Source organism: Chanodichthys erythropterus, chromosome 5 (assembly GCF_024489055.1).
Source record: "Chanodichthys erythropterus isolate Z2021 chromosome 5, ASM2448905v1, whole genome shotgun sequence".
Taxonomy (NCBI): Eukaryota; Metazoa; Chordata; class Actinopteri; order Cypriniformes; family Xenocyprididae; genus Chanodichthys; species Chanodichthys erythropterus.
In genome coordinates this window covers 1,459,079-1,481,132 of record NC_090225.1, presented here as the reverse complement: position 1 = coordinate 1,481,132, position 22,054 = coordinate 1,459,079, and the positions used below count along the sequence as shown (strand labels likewise).

At 34.4% G+C, this 22,054-nt stretch overlaps 1 protein-coding gene across 1 annotated transcript in view; it reads left to right on the top strand.

Moving 5' to 3' along the window:
* LOC137020296 (fibulin-7) overlaps positions 1-19,833 on the top strand; it is a 35,480-nt gene extending 15,647 nt beyond the window's left edge. Inside the window, exons 4-8 of the mRNA XM_067385605.1 lie at positions 4,490-4,615; positions 5,255-5,392; positions 8,917-9,054; positions 12,130-12,268; positions 16,554-19,833. Coding sequence (XP_067241706.1) covers positions 4,490-4,615; positions 5,255-5,392; positions 8,917-9,054; positions 12,130-12,268; positions 16,554-16,929 — 917 coding nt within the window. The 3' untranslated portion in view covers positions 16,930-19,833. The remainder of the gene's footprint in view (positions 1-4,489; positions 4,616-5,254; positions 5,393-8,916; positions 9,055-12,129; positions 12,269-16,553) is intronic.
* The last annotated feature ends 2,221 nt before the right edge of the window (positions 19,834-22,054 follow it).

The window sequence follows — 22,054 nt, the reverse complement described above, 5'->3', positions numbered from 1 at the left end:
CTGGAGTGGACTTCTTTTCACACTGAGAGTTCCGTATCATATCGAAAGAATTTGTGGGAAAATGTTTTTTACATAGAGAAATAATGAAAATTACAAACACACACACACACAAAAGGAAAGGGTCCAGATGGTAATGAGAATGTTTAATTTTCATGAAAAATGTTACAAAGCAAATAACCTTAACCAAAATTAACCCTCTGGTGTTCTTTGGTCATTTTTGACAGAAAAAAAATTATGTTTTGTTTTTTTTTAGAATCTTTTACTTCATTGGAATGATATGAAACTTGTTAAAGGTTTTGGTACTTACTATGTGAACTCAAAAAATCATGGACATGATTTGAAAAGGTTAAATGATCCTGAAAAAAATAGTCACACTTATGTTCCTCGTGGTCAAAAATGAGTGAATTGGAATTCAACAAATTTCACCTAGTGGAAATGTTTGGTACTGCGGCCAAATAAAATCTTACTGAAAGCTAATTTTTTGAGATATCACAAACTTGTTTAGATTTATGGCTTTGATTTTAATTTTTCTTAACAATAAATGCGAAATCTGTAACTTTTTTGCACTTTAAAAAAAAAAATCACTTTAGCAATAATTTGCCACATTGTCTTTGAAAAGAGATTAAAATTAAGTCTAAAGCATTCAAAATTTATGACAGTTTAAGTTTCAGTGAAATTTCATTTTCAGGTCTATGCTCAAAAAGAAAATAAATGGATTATAATTACAGCGTAAATATAATTTAGTACCATAAAATCTCCTAAAAACATAAGCATAAAACATAGCACATTAATTTCGTTGAAATAAAAAAATTTGGTAATTTTTTGACCGACACACGAAGAGCATGAGAGGGTTAATGGTGCTAAAATATTCTCAATTTTTATTCCAAATCTTCTTGTTTTTGTATTTAATTAAACTTTACATTGTGACATTTTTATAACAATTAAGCACAACATCCGTATTCTCAGTATTTTCCTGTGATATACAGTATATATATATAATATATATATATATATATATATATTATATATATAAAAATGTATAAATATGGGAATTTATGTTGGCTTTGAAAAAATACAGTCTTCACATTAGTGTTAAAACTATTAAAAAAAATTATTTATTTTTTACAATTTTATTATAAATGTGATTTATTTTATTAGTTTGTTTAATTTAATTAGAAATAAAGACAAAATAAAATATAAATATTAGATGAAAAACTTAAATAAAAATATAAATGTCGCCTTGGAACCTGAAATGAAATAAGTTGAAGTTGAAGTCATAAAATGACTAAAACTTAAATAAAAATACATTAACCCCTGGTATCACAGACAAGGCTTTAGCTAATCCTTGTCTAAAATGCATGTTTGAGCTGTTTTAACTGAAAGCAACTCGTACTGACATATCTTAAAATATCAGTGACATTGTTTTGTCTCAAGATGCACACCAGTAATGATATTTTTTAGTGTACATTTATAAAAGAAACTTAAATATCTTAACTGAACTAAGGTCTAATCCTCGCTTAGGCTAAGCCCTGTCTGTGAAACCGGGCCTAAAGGTATAACTTTAAAAATTATTAAAAAAGACATTGGCACATACTGGTCATCGTGATTTTGCCAAGTAAGACATGTTCCTGGAACAACATTCCAGTCTGAAAATTTAACCCTAACCCATTTAGTCTTAACCCTATTCCTACCCCTAAACCTAATCCTACCCATAACTTATCCCTAAAATCAGAGGGGAAAGATAGGTGAATAGCATTGATGTAGAAGCACCTAACCCTGGTTGCAAGCCTAAACTTTACATAAACATTAAACTTGTCCCTCATATCTGATTGATTGATTGATTGATATGTTGTTCCAGGATCAACAAAAATGTCTTACTTTGCAAAATCACGGTGACTGGCACATACTATAACAAAATGACTAAAAATTAAAACTGAATTAATAATATATTATATAAATATAAATTATATAAACACTGCTTCACATCTTCTTTTAAGTCCTGAAAGTGCAAGACTTTGAAAAGAAAAGAATGAAAAGAATTTTTGAAATCATCTAAACCAGATTCTTGACCGCAGCATTACATCAATACTCTTTTATTAGAAATAACCACAGATCATATCAAAAGAAAGTGGTTTCAAGCATCATTGCATCAGCTCTTCAGGGATCTCTGCTCTAGCATGTGTAGCTCAATCTCCTCATCTTTGGTGAACATGTGTTAATGCTTCACAAGCTTGCTCTCACTGTCCATCACTGATATTTACAGCAACGGCAGTAAATTCCCATCTAGAGCAGATGGAAGTCTGCCGCCCGCAGCTGCTGTGGACAGATGTTGTGTGGCACAGAAGCGTTGTAAACCTAACCGACCTCTCAACCGTTTACGATTAGGGATGCAAACAGGGTGAATGTGACAGACGCCATGTGAGCGAACCGCAGGTTAAATGGGACGCTCAACTCTCCCTCCTCTGACCGTTTCGCCACTCCGTTGTTAACATTCCAGGAGATCGGTTTCATTTTACTGTGCCATTCTGTACAGGAAACAGGGAAGAATGTGGGCTCGTTCAATTCCTTCAACAATTCAGGTGTTTTCCATGGACACATAATCCTCAGTTCTGTACAGACACGGAGATAAGAATCTGGGACATTTCAAGTATTTCTTTCATTCTGCCTTAATTAGGAGTGCAAATCCATGATAAAAGACATTATTCCAGATTGAGTGGCTTTACAAAACACGGCCATTCAGGATAATTCTCATGAAACCAAAAATGTTTGGGATGTACAGGTGCTGGTCATATAATTAGAATATCGTGAAAAAGTTAAAATAAAAAAAAAATAAAAATGAAAAATGAAACTTTCATATATTCTAGATTCCCTACATGTAAAGTAAAACATTTCAAAAGGTTTTTTTTTTTTTTTTTTTTTTTTTTGATGATTAGAGCGTACAGCTCATGAAAGTCCAAAATCCAGTATCTCAAAATTTTAGAATATTTCCTAAGATCAATCATAAAATGGATTTTCAAAACAGAAAAGTTCAAGCTCTTTAAAGTATGTTCATTTGTACACTCAACACTTGGTCGGCAGCACATAATACAGCAAATGACTTGCTCCTAGCAAAAATTACAACATCAGTGAAGTGTGGCATGGAAGTGATCAGCCTGTGGCACTGCTGAGGCACTATTGAGCCTTCAGATCATCTGTATATTGTTGGATCGACTGTTTCTCATCTTTCTGTTGAAAATATCCCATAGATTCAGGGGTCAGGCATGTTGGCTGGCCAATAAAACAACGTAATATCATGGTCAGCAAACCACTTGGAAGTGGTTTTTGCACTGTGGGCAGGTGCTGAAGTCCTGCTGGAAAAGGAAATCAGCATCTCCATAAAGCTTGTGAGCAGATGGAAGCATAAAGTGCTCCAAAATCTCCTGGAAGATGGCTGCATTGACTTTGCACTTGATAAAACACTATGGACTAACATCAGCAGACGTCACGGCCCCCCAAATAATTACTAACTTCAGAAACGTCACACTTGACTTCAAGCAGCTTGGATTCTGTCCCTCTCCAGTCTTCCTTCACACTCTGGGACCATGATTTCAACATGAAATGCAAAATTTACTTTTTTTAAAAGAGGACTTTCGACCACTGTTCACTGTCCAGTTATTTTTCTCCTTAGCCCAGGTAAGATGCTTCTGACGTTGTTTCTGTTTCAGAAGTGGCTTGGTACTCCTTTTACTGAGGATGTCAGAGTGTGGTGGCTCTTGATGCGCTGACTCCGGCTTCATTCGACTCATTGTGAAGCTCTCCCAAGTGTCTGAATTGGCTTTACTTGACAGTATTCTCAAGCTTGTGGTCATGCCTGTTGCTTATGCACCTTTGCCTACCCAATTTCTTCCTTCTAGTCAACTTTGCATTCAATATGCTTTGATACATCACTCTGTAAACAGCCACCACATTCAGTAATGACCTTCTGTGACTTACTCTCTTTGTGGAGGGTGTCAATGATTGTCTCCTGGACCACTGCCAAGTCAGCAGTCTTCCCCATTAGTGTGGTTTCAAAGAACAAGAGATACCTGGAATTTATACTGTAGGGATGCTCATTTAATTAAACTCAAATGTAAATATTCTCATATTTTGAGATACTGGATTTTGGACTTTCATTAGCTCTAATCAACAAATTAAAAAAAAAAAAAAAAAAAAAAAAACTTTTGAAATGTTTTACTTTACATGTAGGAAATCTAGTATAAATGAAAGTTTCATTTTTTTAAATAATTTACAATAAAAAAATGAACGTTTTCACGATATTCTAATTATATGACCAGCACCTGTATTTTACCCCAAAGTCAACTTTTTTTGCATTGTGAAATTATTTTCATACGAGTATATTTACCCATTCTCATAACTGCATTAAGCAGCTTTAAAACAATTTCTATTCTAGAAATAAAGGTGACGACCTGGTGACCTGTTCCTCAGCATAAGGCTGTTGTCTTTCACACAGATGTGAGCGTGTGCTCCAGTAACCCGTGTCAGAACGGCGGCACCTGTGTGGAGGCTCTTAACCAGTACAAGTGCACCTGTCCACACAACTGGAGCGGGAGTCACTGTCAATACCAGACGCAGACAGGTCTGTCTTTCTTTAATCTATTCTATATATGTGTCATTGACAGATGGGGGGGGGGGGGGTCTGAGCCATGTATGCCATATAAAAGTTCTCTTAACATTACATATGTTATGTTACCTTCTGTACAACTCTTTCTATTGAAAGTCAAAAGTAATTTTGTTACTCTTGAACTATTTATCTGTTCCCGTGCACGCATGAACTGTGACTACATAACTGGAGAAGAGAAAAATAGTTTAGAAGAATGTTTAAGCAGATTCATTAAACAAGAAATTGTGCATTACTTTTTTTTCAAAAGTAACTCAAATATTAATGTGAAATGTATCTACTTTACTCATTACATCAAAAAAGTAATCTAATTACATAATGCACAGTTTACCCCCAACATTGCCCACTAGGTGGCGACTTTTGTATGTGCAAAACTCACATTTTCCTCAGAAAATGTAAAAATAAAAAAATAGTTTTTCTATTTCAAATGGACCTGTAGCAGTAATTACACACTTCACCTTTAAGCTGTGTTCCGGTCCATAAATGAAAGCATGCATGTGAATGTTTGTCTTCATTGCCTTATATGCGGTTCTGTGTGTTCGTGGGAGGTTAAACCTTCTCTTTTCCATTTCCTCCCCCTCTCTCTCTCGGTCTCAGCCCCTCCGGAGTGGAGTGTCATGAATGACCCGGCCTTCAGCCGCAAGCCTCGCTGTGCGAAAGTTGACCGAGCCCAGCACTGCAGCTGTGACGCTGGCTTCCACATGAGCGGCACCTCCGACAACAGCATCTGTCAGGGTAGGTCCAAGATTCATAGCATCAAACTTCCACATACAAGGATTGTCACTCTCTTCAGGGTTGCCAGGTTGTCACAACAAATCCCAGCCAGTTGCTACTCAAAACTAGCTCAAAACCAGAAACGTGTTCGCAACTTGCTAATCAATGCTAGAAAATAATAGCAAATCATGCTAGTAACATGCTAAAACATGCTAGCAAACTTGCTAATCAATGCTAGAAAATAATAGCAAATCATGCTAGAAACATGCTAATCAATGTTAGAAAATGATAATAACATGTTAAATCATGCTAGCAACATGTTAAAATATGCTAGCAAATTGCTAATCAATGCTAGAAAATAATAGCAAATCATGCTATCAACATGCTAATCAATGCTAGAAAATGATAACATGTTAAATAATGCTATCAACATGTTAAAATATGCTAACCATTTGCTAATCAATGTTAGAAAATAATAGCAAATCATGCTATTAACATGCTAAAACATGCTAGTAACATGCTAAAACATGCTAGCAAATTGGTAATCAATGCTAGAAAATAATAGCAAATAATGCTAGCAACATGCTAAAACATGCTAGCAAATTGCTAATTAATGCTAGAAAATCATAATAACATGTTAAATCATGCTAGCAACATGTTAAAATATGCTAGCCATTTGCTAATCAATGCTAGAAAATAATAGCAAATCATGCTAGTAACATGCTAAAACATGCTAGCAAACTTGGTAATCAATGCTAGAAAATAATAGCAAATCATGTTAATAACATGTTAAAAAATGCTAGCAACTTGCTAATTAATGCTAGAAAATGATAATAACATGTTAAATAATGTTAGCAAACATGTTAAAATATGCTAGCAAATTGCTAATCAATGCTAGAAAATAATAGCAAATCGTGTTAGTAACATGTTAAAATATGCTTGCAACTTGCTAATCAATGCTAGAAAATAATAGCAAATCATGCTAGCAACATGCTAATCAATGCTAGAAAATGATAATAACATGTTAAAACATGATGGCAACTTGCTAATTAATGCTAGAAAATAATAACATGGTAAATAATTTTATCAACATGCTAAAACATGATAGCAACATGCCAATTATTGTTAGAAAATGATAACATGTTAAATAATGCTAGTAACATGTTAAAAAATGCTAGCAACTTGCTAATCAATGCTACAAAATAATAGTAAATCATGCTAGTAAAATGCTAAAACATGCTAGTAATTTGCTAATCAATGCTAGAAAATAATAGCAAATCATGCTAGAAACATGCTAATCAATGTTAGAAAATTATAATAACATGTTAAATCATGCTAGCAACATGTTAAAATATGCTAGCAAATTGCTAATCAATGCTAGAAAATAATAGCAAATCATGCTAGTAACATGTTCAAATATGCTAGCAACTTGTTAATCAATGCTAGAAAATAATAGAAAATCATGCTATCAACATGCTAATCAATGCTAGAAAATGATAGCAAATCATGCTAGTAACATGCTAAAACATGCTAGTAACATGCTAAAACATGCTAGCAAATTGGTAATCAATGCTAGAAAATAATAGCAAATAATGCTAGCAACATGCTAAAACATGCTAGCAAATTGCTAATTAATGCTAGAAAATCATAATAACATGTTATATCATGCTAGCAACATGTTAAAATATGCTAGCCATTTGCTAATCAATGCTAGAAAATAATAGCAAATCATGCTAGTAACATGCTAAAACATGCTAGCAAATCGTTAATCAATGCTAGAAAATAATAACAAATCATGTTAGTAACATGTTAAAATATGCTAGCAAACTTGATTTGCTATTATTTTCTAGCATTGATTACCATGTTAATAACATGTTAAAAAATGCTAGCAACTTGCTAATTAATGCTAGAAAATGATAATAACATGTTAAATAATGTTAGCAAACATGTTAAAATATGCTAGCAACTTGCTAATCAATGCTAGAAAATAATAGCAAATCGTGTTAGTAACATGATAAAATATGCTTGCAACTTGCTAATCAATGCTAGAAAATAATAGCAAATCATGCTAGCAACATGCTAATCAATGCTAGAAAATGATAATAACATGTTAAAACATGATAGCAACTTGCTAATTAATGCTAGAAAATAATAACATGGTAAATAATTTTATCAACGTGCTAAAACATGATAGCAACATGCTAATTATTGTTAGAAAATGATAACAACATGTTAAATAATGCTAGTAACATGTTAAAAAATGCTAGCAACTTGCTAATCAATGCTAGAAAATAATAGCAAATCATGCTAGTAACATGCTAAAACATGCTAGCAACTTGTTAATCAATGCTAGAAAATAATAGCAAATAATGCTAGCAACATGCTAAAACATGTTAGCAACTTGCTAATCAATGCTAGAAATTAATAGCAAATCATGCTAGCAACATGCTAATCAATGCTACAAAATGATAATAGCATGTTAAATCATGCTAGCAACATGTTAATTAATGTTAGAAAATGGTAATAACATGTTAAATCATGATAGCAACTTTCTAATTAATGCTAGATTTTTTTGTCAGCTGAACCCCATATTATTTGTCCCCCTGAGATTTCTAATGTTGATTAATGGTCACGTGACATGCAGGTAAACAAATACAATAACCTGTTTACTAAGTTTTTTATTTTGATTGTTTTTATTTCAAAATTATTTATTTTAATTTCAGATTTTTATGATTTAATGTATCAGCTTTTTTATCAAGAGTTTGTGTATTTGGTTTTGTTCTCAAACTCACCACACCTTTCGATAAAATAACTGAATATATTGATGAGAAAAGGTCTTGTTAATGATTTTCAGTTTTGTTCTAGGTATTTAAATCAAAAATGTAAGTGTAAAGTAAAAAGTGCTTTTTACACAATAACTGACCTGATATTAAACATTGGGTTGATTTTCCATTTGTTGACATGAAATGGTTTGATTCAGATGGTCGATATTATTTATTCATTTTGGTGTCCACCTTATAGATAATCACCATATAATTTATAATGAAACCAGCATATTTAAAATATATAATTTCAATCATATCATATCATAAAGTATATTTTATCACATTGCTACTACCGTAAAGCAAAATTAAATTATTACCGGATAGCTTTCAGAATAATTTTTATTCATGTATTTTTAAAAAGAACATTTTAATGACTGTATATTTATTGAATGAAAATAAATCTTTTTTTTTTTTTTTACTATTGCTTTGAAAATATTATTATAATATCTGTGAGCATTTTACCCCGAAATGTGCCACTTCATACATTTGTATTATTTTTAAACAAAACAAACCGCTTTTATGATTTATTTTCCCACAAAATTTGCTGCTCCATCAATGTTCAATAAAAACATATATATTTTTCTGCAATCATAGAAGTAAAAAAAGCACATTTTCCATAAGCTGTGCCTGTAGCATTTTATTTATTTATTGTCTGGTTCCCTTTCTGTCAAATCCACACCTTTAATCACATGTTGAGTTATGATGTGTTCATGTGCCCAGATGTGAATGAATGTGAGGTGTATAAGGCTGACCGTGGAGGGCCTCTGTGTGGCCATGCCTGTGTAAACGTCCCGGGATCGTACCACTGCTCCTGTCCCACCGGATACAAGCTGCTCGCTGATGGAAGAAGCTGTGAGGGTGAGCGAGTTGTTTTAAACATGCACTTCAAAGTAACAGTTCAGATTAGAAGTGTTTTACAGCCTGATGTCACCACAGGACCAAAGGAAACAGAAACATTCTGTCATTATTTACTCACCCACATGTCGTTCCAAACCGGTGTGTGTTCTCTATTTGAATCTGAATCTGAAAATGCAACAGGCAGGACATACTCTGTAAAAGTCATTTGGACACCTCACAAAGACCTCCAGGGGTAAATGAAGCTAGATGAAGACAAATAGTGAGGATGTGGAGGGAAATCGTTTGAGTTTTTGGCTGGTGGGTTGATGAACGTTTGGAGAGCAAAGGTGAGGGACTTCTTCTGGCTGGTCTTCCAGTGGCTTGATATGAATCAATCCTGCAAACGATTTCAGCTCTTGGGTCTGTGCACTCTAAAAAACGCTGGGTTAAAAACAACCCAAGTTGGGTTGAAAATGGACAAACCCAGCGATTGGGTTATTTTAACCCAGTGGTTGGGTTAAATGTTTGCCCAACCTGCTGGGTAGTTTTATTTAAACCAACTGTTATTTAAAAATTGCTATATGGCTAGCTTAAAATGAACCCAAAATAGTTGGGAAATTAAAAACCAGATGCAATTAGAGACAACAATAATAGACAAAAGGTGAATGTTTATTAATAAGCTTTAATATTTTATTAATATACATTTAATAGTTTATTAATATAAATGTATTAATAAGCAATTTAATAAATGTTTATTGTTTAATAATTATTCATTGAACATTAATAAATGTTCATTTCCAACATACTTTGGGTTAATTTTAATTAAGCAATACAGTCATTTTTAAACAACAGTTGAGTTAAATAAAAATACCCAGCAGGTTGGGCAAACATTTAACCCAACCGCTGGGTTAAAACAACCCAATTGCTGGGTTTGTCCATTTTCAACCCAACTTGGGTTGTTTTTAACCCAGCATTTTTTAGAGTGTGTCGGCAGTGAGAAAATAAATAAGAATAAATAACTACTTTTCAGAAGCAGTGTCACTGCTAAAAATATCATATATATAAATATCAACTTAATAGTGAATAAAGCAGTTGTCTTCAATAGTCAATTTTGGATTTTATTTAGTGCAAATTTATGTTATATAAATGATGGTTTATATAACATAATATATTTCTAACATAGCGTTTCATTGTCCAGCAAAAACATTGGTTTGATAACAGGAGTTTGTACTCAAATATTTACAAAAAATAATGAAAATCCTTCTATTATCTATTGAATCCCACAATAATATTTAAAATATCAGTAAGATTAATATATATAAAATCATCATTTATTGGGTACTTTCAATTGGAAAGTGGCTGTCCCGAACCCTAACCCCAAATATTGACATAATTTTTGCAATTTTTTCCATCATTGTTTTTAAAAAGATCTTTTTTAAAAAAATGTATTTTATATATTTTTTTGTAAATCATGAAATTTTAAGTTTTCTTACTTTTTTGTCACTACCGAAACAGTGTGTGTTTGAGACTGATTTTAACACACTTCTACATTTCTGATCAGGAAATACTCCTCTTTCACAGCAGATTAACAGCAGAGTTAAATGTGTTCAGAAGCCTGAAAATCTGTGTGGAGCTTTAAGGAACGTCACTACAAACACCTTTTTTCTGCAATTAAGCAAACCTTTTTTGGGTGTTATTTGATTAAATTTAGTTTTTATGTGTGTACAACTGTTCAGAACTCTGTTAGATAACCATGTGCTGATTATCATCTTTGAGCGGCTCAAAAATATCTAAAATTGTCACTACCGAAACATGACGTAAAGTTTCGGTAGTGACATCATTGTTTCGGTAGTGACAAAAGGAACATAGAATCATTTATTTGGGGGAAATAAACACAATTTTAGTACAGTTGCGAATCAGTAGTATTTTAATGTTTTAGTATGTGAGTTAAATTGTGTCATGTGATGTGTCACTACCAACACATTACTGTCACGACCGAAACATGGGATGTTTTGTCAAAGATAAAGCTGAATGATCAACTAAGATGTTATTATAGTGTTTGGTTCAAACTAAAGAATCCTTCACTTTGAAATCAGTGTGATAAACTTTATGATTGGATTCAAAATACAACAAATTTCATAAATTACACTTGAAATATTGTTAAAATTGTAATTATTATTGATTTACCTGTGAAAAAAAAAAGCAAAAAATGTATTAACAAGGTAGATGTAAACATAATCTTAATAGGTCAATGTGATTCTTCTTATTTAATTATTTATTATTGTGTTTCGGTAGTGACAAATTTGGGGAGAGGAAAAATATTCCAAAGCTTTCTGGAAATACAATATGAGAATTAACTGCCTTACATTGGATATTATACAATTTGTATACATAAAAAATTTGTGGAAAACTACATTATTTTCAACTCTGACTTATTCTGTAGAATGACCCTTATCCCTTATATATATATACACAAATAATATTCACTATAACATTCTATAATATTCACTATATACTATAATATTCACTTTTTTGCTCACCAAAGCTGCATTTATGTGATAAAAATACAGAAAAAAGTAATATTGTGAAATATTATTACAATTTAAAATAACTTTTCGATTTCTATGTGAAGATATAAATAAAAAAATCTACATGAAATGTAATTTATTCCTGTGATCAAAGCTCCATTCAGTGTCACATGATCCTTCAGAAATAATTCTAATATGCTGATTTGATGCTCAAAAAAAAAAAAAAAATTTCTGATTATTATCAATGTTGAAAACAGTTGTGCTGCTTCAGATTTTTTCAGGATTCTTTGTAATCCAGACAAGTCATTGAAAGGATCATGTATATCAAGTGGCGTGTAGCTTTAGTATTTCAACACGGGTGACGCTGTGTTACAAGATGATTTCACTCAGAAATCCTGCCAGGAACAGTCTGCGATCACAGAACTGTACGCAAATCAAATTTACAGTCCAAACCTGCAGTCCCGCATGTAGCCAACATTTCCAACTCACTATTTTCCTCAATTCTTCTCTCTTTCACTCTATTATTCCTCTCTGAATCTAATGTCTCCCTTCCCTCCGGGTGCTCCAGATGTGGATGAATGTCTTACACAACAGCACAACTGTAGCCGTGGCACCACCTGTATCAACACCGGAGGAGGTTTCCAGTGTGTTAACCCCGAGTGTCCGCGCTCGCACGGCAACGTCAGCTACGTCAAGACGTCACCTTTGTGAGTGAGCATATGCACACACTAAAGCAACCTAGTGAGCTGCCTGACTGTCACTGCCTACTTTGAAGCATACTAACTCAAGTGGAACCAGTGGTGAGCGGTGACTTCTTTAAAGTGGCGTATTGGCTCAGGACACACTCAAAGACACGGATCTATATCAGAGATGATAAATAAGAAACCATGGCAGGTGTCGATTTTATTGTATGACAGAAGTATTTTTTAATTAAGAATTAAAAAATAAGTTTAACAATATAGCTGCAAGCAGCAATTACGGGGGCCAAGCACAAAGAAGGCATAACAAATCATGCCAACTTGGCTGGGAGCAACAGACCAACTGCAACAATGAGCAATTAAAGACCTATTGAGATCAAAAATAGATCAAAAATCATAAATACAGTCATTAATAAAGATTTACTGGTTTAACTGGTTTTTGTGGTATGGTCAGAGTGAGGAGACAAATGACACTCGCAAAGTTTGGTGTCAATATGTCAAAGCATTGCAGAGATACAGCCTCATGAGTCATTTTGGCATCATGCCTCAACTTCGTTGCTGTGGTATACGAAAACGGCTTTGTCTATCGACACGAAATTTATAACTTTTTGCCAACACAGTCTGAAGATGATACAATTCGATTTTGGTAAAAATTGGACCAACAGTCTTGAAGGAGTTAGAAAAAGTATGCTTTTAAAGAAATTATAACTTTTGACCACAAGGTGGCGCTGTCTCAAAACGTTTTGAGTACCTTCAGGGCATGGTGCTAATGGCACATACGGTGGTACACTAATGCGTTCGTAAAGTATAGCATTTTATATCAAAATACTCTATTTTAGTTAATGGCAATTTCATGTTTTGTTCTACTATAGCGCCACCAAGAGGCATAATCCCACCATTTTTTTTTATGTGTCCTCAGAGTAGGTTAAGATCATTTTAGGCAAAATAGATGAAAAATCATAAATACAGTCAATAATAATGATTTAATTGGTCATGGTCAATGTCAAATTTGGTGAAAATATCTCATTTTGTTTTGGAGTTATAGACATTTATATCTATGAGTACATAAAAAATGACCAATGGACAACTTTGTTAGCATTTTTTTGCCACTAACTATCAATATTTTGACATTTGGCCATTAGCGTATAGCCAACGATCTATGTTTCCGAATTTCCTACAGTGGTTTCATCTCGGTTTTGAAGATATTGGCGAAAGTTGTTTTAACGCTAAATCACCACGCACAAACCTTAAAGCAAAACCTAGCATGTTTGGTATCGTTGGACTCGACAAGGGAAAATAAGTTCACCACACCCAAAGTTATAATATTTGATTTTACCACTAGGTGATGCTGGTTTGAAACTTCTCAGATTGCTTCAGGACATCGTGCTGATGGTCCATACTGAGTTTCGTAACGATACACTAATCTGTTCATAAAATTTTACTACAAAATTCAAAATTGCAGATATGTGAAAATTGGATATCATTCGACTCGGCATGCCACCCTGAATCTAACGATAGCCCTTTTTTCATGATTTTTTGGATAAACCGTTCAGAAGTTATAAGCAAAAATAACTATTTGTCATATCTCCGGACCAGTAGGTGGCGCTGTGCCAAAACCTTGCATATTTCCTCAGGTCATGCTTGTGATGACATGGACCAAGTTTGGTCTGAATATGATAAAGCATTGAAGAGATACATCCTTACGTCTATTTTCGCAAGCTCTACGTAAAATTTGTTCGCAATTTATTTGAAAACGGTTTGACGAATCGACTTGAATTCCATAACTTTTCGTCGCCATGGTCTGAAGATGATCTAGTTAAATTTTCGTGAAAATTGGAACAACGGCCTAAGATGAGCTCAAAAAAGTATGTTTTTTGGAAAATGAAATTGGCAGGAACATTTTCATGACGGAAAATGGCGACATATGTTGCAATTGAACGGTTTCGAGCCAAGGAATCAATATTATTACTATAGTAAGTACATGCAGTAACGTGTAACTATGTCACCTTAAAATAAAGTGTTATACCCTTTTTCATTTGATTTAGTCTAGTTAGTTTTGTATCAAATACAATGTGATTTTCAATGATGGAGATCTGGCAGCAACAGCAATTCGCGGACAGCTTTCCCTGCACGTTAAATCCCCCATTTTTCAGCAACCAATAAGAACGCGGAACAATGATGATGATGCATAAGAACAGAGCGAAGGTGCCAACGCTGTTGTGGACTCGCTTACCCCAAACCCTCGATAACTGGCACAGATTTGAAGAAAATTACAGTCGTTTGGCAAAATAAATAAATGACGGAGAGTTTTAGTACATGCAACATTTTTATTATGTAATCTTTATGCTACACCTCAGATTGAATGATTTTATGGTAATTTGTAGTGTTAATATTAATTAGTTCCAAACGGGAGCTTGTGTTTCCATAGCAAACACTCCTGGAGTCCCTCACAGCACTGGGGGCCACTAATGCCTCCTCTAAATCACTCGCCACTTGCGGTGGCAAGTGTAATTTAAGTGGGTTACAATCATTTGTTTTTCTTGCATGACACTTTTATGCTTGTTTATTATGTAAGATGTTTTTTTTAAGCTGTGAATGGGCCCTTTGTGATCTGTGAGTCACTAAACCTTGAAGCTTTTAGGCATGCATGCTATTCAGTAACAGCACCAGAAATATCTGCAGTCATAACTGTGGCATAGTTCATGTTAAGATGTTGTCCATCTTTAATATATCAATACTGAAAAGAAACTCTATATCAAGCAGATGATTGCTGGTATAGGTCTGCCTACCTTTTAAGCAGGTACTGGAAGTATTTTTTTCAAAAAGGCAGGGTTTAGCGTGATCTAGTTCGCCTCTGCTGGTGGATACTGGTAACTACACCATCTGAAAGCATGAAGGTTTTTTTCCCATTTCCATTCTATTTTTGTCACATAAGAAAACAATTATGCATAAATTATAATTATACAGAGGCCTTAAAGGGACATAGTGAAAAAAAAAAAAATATGAGATGGGAGGAAAAATTATTTGTCCATGCTTTTGCGTTCTCTTGCAAATGTTTTGCGTTCATTCACAAAATGTTTGCGTTCCCCTGATAAACTTTTTTGTTTTTGCGAGGGAACACAAAACATTTGCGAGAGAACGCCAAAGCACCAACATATTATCCTCCCATCTCATATTTTTTTCCACCACCATGTCCCCTTTGGGGCTCCGTATAAGATTAAAAAGTCGATATTCTCAGGAAAAGTACATAAAAAGTCAAATTTATGTCATACTATTACTAAGTCATAATAATGAGATAAAAAGTCATAATTATGAGGAGAAAGTTAAAATCATTACATCAATAATGAGACAAAATAAAATGAACATTTTGATTTTTATCTCATAATTATAATTTTGACATACTAAGTCATAATAATGAGATAAAAAGTCATAATTATGAGGAAAAAGTTAAAATGATGATGTCAGTTATGAGACAAAAATAAAAATTTACATTTCTATTTTTATCTCATAACTATAACTATGACATATAAAGTCATAATGAGATAAAAGTTTAAATTATAACATACCAAGTCATAATTATGAGGAAAAGTTACAATTATGATCAATAGTTGAAATTATAATCAATTATGAGACAAAAATAAAATTAATATTTCAATTTTATCATAATTATGACATACGAAGTTATAATAATGAGATAAAGTCATAATTATGAGGAAAAATTTAGAATTATGACATCAATGAGACTGAAAAAAATAAAAATTAGCATTTCAATTTTTATCTCAATTATAATCATGAGATAAAAGTCACAATTTTGACAGTCAGACAGTTTTGTAATAATTTTGTCTTTATGGTGTAATTATTCCAATTTTGACTTTTTATCTAATAATTTTGACTTTGTCAATTTCAGTTTTATCTCAATGACTAAGTATGTCATGTTTTTTCTCAGAATTATGAGTTGAAAACTAAAAGTCAATATTTCTGTCATAATTATGATTTACTAAAGCACGATTTATTTTCTTATGTGGTGGAAATGGGATTTCATATTTAAAAGTGCACATATATTTTGACAGATTATTTTGCAAGCAACATAAATCACAAATACTGTATTTCATTATAAAATCACTTGTCTTTCATCATTATTAGTATATAAATATTAAAATGTGGTTTACTTTTCATCTTAAAAATGTGAAATGAGATATTCGCTAGTACAGTTCTCACTAAAGCAGGTTCTGGAACAGATCTGTAGTATTTCAAACAAGATTAATGAGGTGAAGTGTTCTGCCCTCCACCGCAGCCAGTGTGAAAGGAATCCCTGTCCGATGGAGAGCCGCTCCTGTCCGCTTGCAGCAAAGACCATTTCTTACCACTACCTGTCTCTGCCGTCCAACCTGCGCACCCCGGCCACCCTGTTCCGCATGGCCACCGCAACCGCTCCGGGTCGGCCGGGTCCGGACAGCCTCCGCTTTGGCATCGCAGGCGGAGGTGACGCCCGGAGCATGTTCGTGATGCAGCGCTCGGACCGTCAGACCGGAGAGCTGATCCTCGTCCAGCCCATGCGAGGCCCACAGGAGCTCAGCGTGGAGGTGGAGATGTCCGAGTACGCCGACCGCACCTTCCAAGCCAAACACCTGGCACGGGTCCACCTTCTGATCTCACCCTACGAGTTCTGAAGAGGCTGTATGAATGTTTAGACTTAAAGAGGAAAGAATGTTTTCCATATTGCTAAAGCTGAATGATAGAGTTGTTCTCAGAGGCGGCCCGGGTTTTGATGTTGGGATGGCGCAAAAATGATGGAAAGTGCAGTGGAAAGTCACGCTCATATGGAAGTGAAATTAAGTTAATAACTATAGAAAAATGAAAATCCTGTCATCATTCACTCCCTCTCATGTTGTTCCAAACCTGTATGAGTTTCTGTCTTCTGTTGAACACACAAGAAGATATTTTAAGGAATGTTAACATCCATAGTATTTATTTTCCTACTAAAGACGTCAATGACTTCCGTCAACTGTTTGATTACCAACATCTCCCTGTGGTGAAAATCAAGTTTTTAATATCGTTTATATGTCTGTCCGGTGTTTTTAATATGCTTTAAGACGAACCATGTGTGAAATTCATCATTGCTGAGTATTTTCTGCTTAAAACTGCAGTGAACCACATTCTCAAACCCTGATCGCTGGTGTTTCTGACATCACAAACTACCATGTAACCAATCACGTCAATGTGGGGGCGGAGTTTAGCATATGATTAACTATGACCGATCAGAAACAGGGAGTCAGGTTATCCCAGTATATTTTTCTGCTGATATGAAAAATCGCGTAGATTTAGCAGTATAGATGTATCTTATGACGTTATGATGAACTTTAGCAACACAATTAGCTGTTTGATAACTTAGCCAAGCAAAAGGCTAATCGTATTAATTAACGTTATGTGTAAAAGCGATAGCGTTGTGCAGCATTTACCTCAGTAAGTTGACTGAGCGGATCTCTGAGCTTGTGCGAGTGATTGGAGGCGGGGCTAATTAGCATATTCATAGATCCGCATATAATAAATGAAGCAAGGGTGTAGAGCAAGCAATAACCTCTCTTGAAATCCAACACGGAAGTGACTTAATCTGCAATTAATCGACTGGCCGCTAGAGACAGGCTCCAAAAGGGAGTCAATCCCATGTTAAAATGCCCAACTTTACAGCAGAAAAAAACATGTTTACAGCCTGGTACAAAAAGTGGTTTTGGTCTATATAGCTAATTTTGCCCTTCATGACAACTGTGAGGAGGGTGAATTTTTTTAAAACTCATCCGTTTAAATTATTTTAAGCCTTAAAGTTTTGCATAATTAAGGGCGTGGCCACTTGAGTGACAGGTGGATTGCCGCTTCTGTCACTACTAGCCGTTGTCTGCTGTCGGTCGCCTCAGCTAATTCCAGCCGCTGAACTTGGCATCTCTGCCGTGTTTGTGCTTTTTCGGGATTATTTCATACAATTATCAAACAATATGTCTTGCTGTGTGGTTAATGGTCGAGAGAGTCCAATCAGTTTTGCAGCATAAACGCTGCTCAGATTGCATAATTTCTTGAAGAACGATGATGGAGAGCAGATCGTTTAGAAGAAATATGATGCAAACAATGGATAATATATCAATATTTCATGGATTTAATGCTTTTGTGGACAAAAAGTGCTGTTGGATGTTTTTCCAGTGATCGATATTTCATTACAAATGAAGTCCCGTTTTGATTTTGCATGTTGTCTTTTGCACACCCGACACAAATTACAATATTACTGTTGCTGGAGCATCTATATTATAAAACAGACACCGCAGATTGACAGTAAGGGCCCTATAATACACCCGGCGCAATGCGACGCAAGTGTGTTTGCTAGTTTGCGTCCGGCGCCGTTTGCGTTTTCCCGTTCAGCGGCACGTCCTTAAATTAGTAAATGCATTTGCGCCAGTTAGTGCGCCCATGGGTGTGCTGGTCTAAAAAAGAGGTGTGTTCAGCCGCATTGCCGGCGCATTTCTATTTTAAGGAGCTGAAAATAGACTGCGCCATAGACCAACTCAAACCTGGTCTAAAGTCTAAAGTCAGTGGCAACTGCACCTCTGGGCGCGTCGACTTTGCTTATTACACACAGGGATGCGCATCACATAAACATGCCAAATATTAAAAACAAAAGGATTACAGTGTAAAAGAATATTATTGTGTAGGCTACATAAATATAAAAATGTAACTTTGTTTACTTTCTAACTAAACGTTTAACTTTGCGCACGAGCAGATCGGTTTCTTCGCTTGAAAAGCGTTCAGCTTTTCCGCCAACAAATTCCACCATGTAAATAGCAATCCGCCATGGCGCGAGTGCATCTCGCTCTTAAAGGGAATGGGAGATGACACTCTGATTGGTTTATTGAACGTTACACCCATTACTCATTAAGAGAATAGGGACAACCCATTTCAAAAATGCGCCCCGGCGCACGGACCGTTTTTCCGTCTTTAAAATAGCAAAAGTGGATTTGGACACGCCCTGAGTGCACCTGCGCCGTGCGCTTTACACTTTGCGTTTAGATCGCTAAAATAGGGCCCAAAACCTTTAAAATTATGTATAATTTGTTATCTTTATTAATATTTTAGATAGTATCTAAGATAGATAGCTCCTAAACCTGAGCTAACTTGATCACATTGCGCTAAGTGGGCGTGGTTTCAGCAACCAGGCACCTTAGCTCCACCCACGACCCGCCTCTTTGCCCATTTTCAGTTATCCAGGAGTGACACTCGCTGCCAAGATGGCGATGACCAGCTCCGCCCACTTCAGGCTTCAAAAATGCTCTTCAGAAACCTACGCCCATATTTTTTTTTTTTACAGTCTATGGTGTAGATTTACATTCAAGCTATTTTAAGGCATTAAGATTTTTTTCAAAGGAGGTAATTTTGGTGATCAAAGATGAGTTTTAAGGGATAGAATTGTTGACTACAGGCCGACTTTTGTGTTGAACAGAAGAAAGAAACTCTTTCACAAAAATTACACACTTCACATATGATTCAAGAATACAGTAATGGCCAAACATGAAACGTACACAGCAAAAATAAAACTTAGAGTACATTTGGTCCCTCTCGACATAATGTTGAAATAACACTGAAGCAGAGTTAATGAGATAATTAAGCAATTAATTAAGTGATGATTGAACATTAATGATGAACACCTGCTGTTAACAAGCAGAATCACTGTGTTTCTCTTTTCTTCAGTGATTCTGCTTGTTAACAGCAGGTGTTCATCATTAATGTTCAATCATCACTTAATTAATTGCTTAATTATCTCATTAACTCTGCTTCAGTGTTACTTTAACACTATTTAGAGGGACCAAATGTACTCTGAGATGAGTTGATTTAACTCTGGGGATTTTACTGTGTACAGGGGTTTTTATGTGTTAAGAAATAAAGGTTGATGAAAGTGGAAAAACAGCACAGTAAAGTGTATTACACACATGTAGAAGAAAAAGAAAGAGCTTTATGATTGGTTAGATCAATCAGTAAGGAAAAGAATGAAAGTCTAAAGACAGACACAAAATCAGCTAACCTGATGAACAGAACTTGTTTTAATTACCTTCTTTGGCTTTAGTAAAGTTAATTTCAGCTTGTAAATATCCACTGCTGTCAGTCAATGAGGTTTAAACTGACTGAAATGAACTTCTTAGCATCTACCTACATGAAAAATTGCCTGTTTTTAATAATTGTTCCTTTTTGTTTGTTGGATGTTTTATAATAAGATCAACAAAATCTCAAAATTATGCATTCGAGTATGATATATTGCTGCTCATGCTAGTGTATATCAAGATTGGTATCTAATATTGAAATCAATGGCTATTTCACACATTATTGTGTTTTATTTCTCTGTCTTGCACACGTTGAACGTTTCTTAATTAAAGTCAGAAATTCATTTTTCTGTGTTTTGACGTCTTTCTCTGGTTTCTTCCACAGAACGATCTGCAAATTAACAATTAATTTGGGGTCACTACTTTTTTTTAAAAGAAATTAATACTTTTATTCAGAAAGAATGCATTAAATTGATCAAAAGTGGCAGTGAAGACATTTATAATGTTAGAAAAGATTCTATTTAAAAAAAAATGCTGTTCTCATGAGCTTTCTATTCATTAAATAATACTTAAAATAAGATTTATCACAGTTTTCCATAAAAATATGAAGCAGCACAACTGTTTTCAACAGTTTTTACACTTTACTATATATTCACATAGAAAATACTTATTTTAAATCTAAATAATATTTCACATTTTTACTGTTTTTACTGTATTTTTAATCAAGTAAATTCAGCATTGATCACTGGATATAAATTACACTTTACTATATATTCACATAGAAAACACTTATTTTAAACTGAAATAATATTTCACAATTTTACTGTATTTTTGATTAAATAAATACAAACAAGACTTCTTTCAAAAACATTAAAAATGTAATTACTGACCCCAAACTCACTTCAGGATAGAAACAATATCATATTTTGGTTTAAACGAATATCGAAAAGACCAATTTGCTAGTAATTCTCCCCGAAATAAAATATGAAATTCCATAAGATGACCTTAAAAATTAGAGGAATGCCAGGGACAATAACAATCAGGAAATTAAAGAGTCCTCGATGTGTTTTTCAATTACGTGTTTGCTAGAAAGAGAAAAGGAAAGTAATGTTGACCACATGTGGTCACCCACCCCTTTCTGTGTGTGTGTGTGTGTGTGTGTGTGTGTTTTAACTTGCAATAAGAAGATCAAAAGAACCACAAGCTTCCAGAAGCACATGTTCAGGGCGGCCGGTCCCCGTTTTTAAATGACAATGCACTTCAACTGTAAAATGCTGGCATAATTATTGTGAAACATCTCTACTATCGGTCGAACGGCCCACTCTGAAGCTTTCAAAAAAGATTTGCCGGAGAAAACTGAAGAGCCAAAGTCATAATTTAACTTCCACTGCAGCAATAAACATGGACAATTTGAGGGAAGAAGAGATAAGCAAACATTTAAATGAAAGGAATCATTTACTCACCCTCGTGTCGTTCCAAAACCCGAATGAACGTCTTCCTTCTGTGGAAAACTGATGAGGAACGTTCATTCTGGGTTTTTTTCCATAAATTGACCAGAGGCTTTATGGCCCTGTAAAAACAACCCACACGACCTGTGCATAATATACTTAGTCTTTTGAATTGATATGATACAGTAGCTTTGTGTGAGGAACTCAATGAACTATAATAATATGACAGTAATTCCACCTGGTGCTCAGGTGTTTGAGAGTTTGAGTTG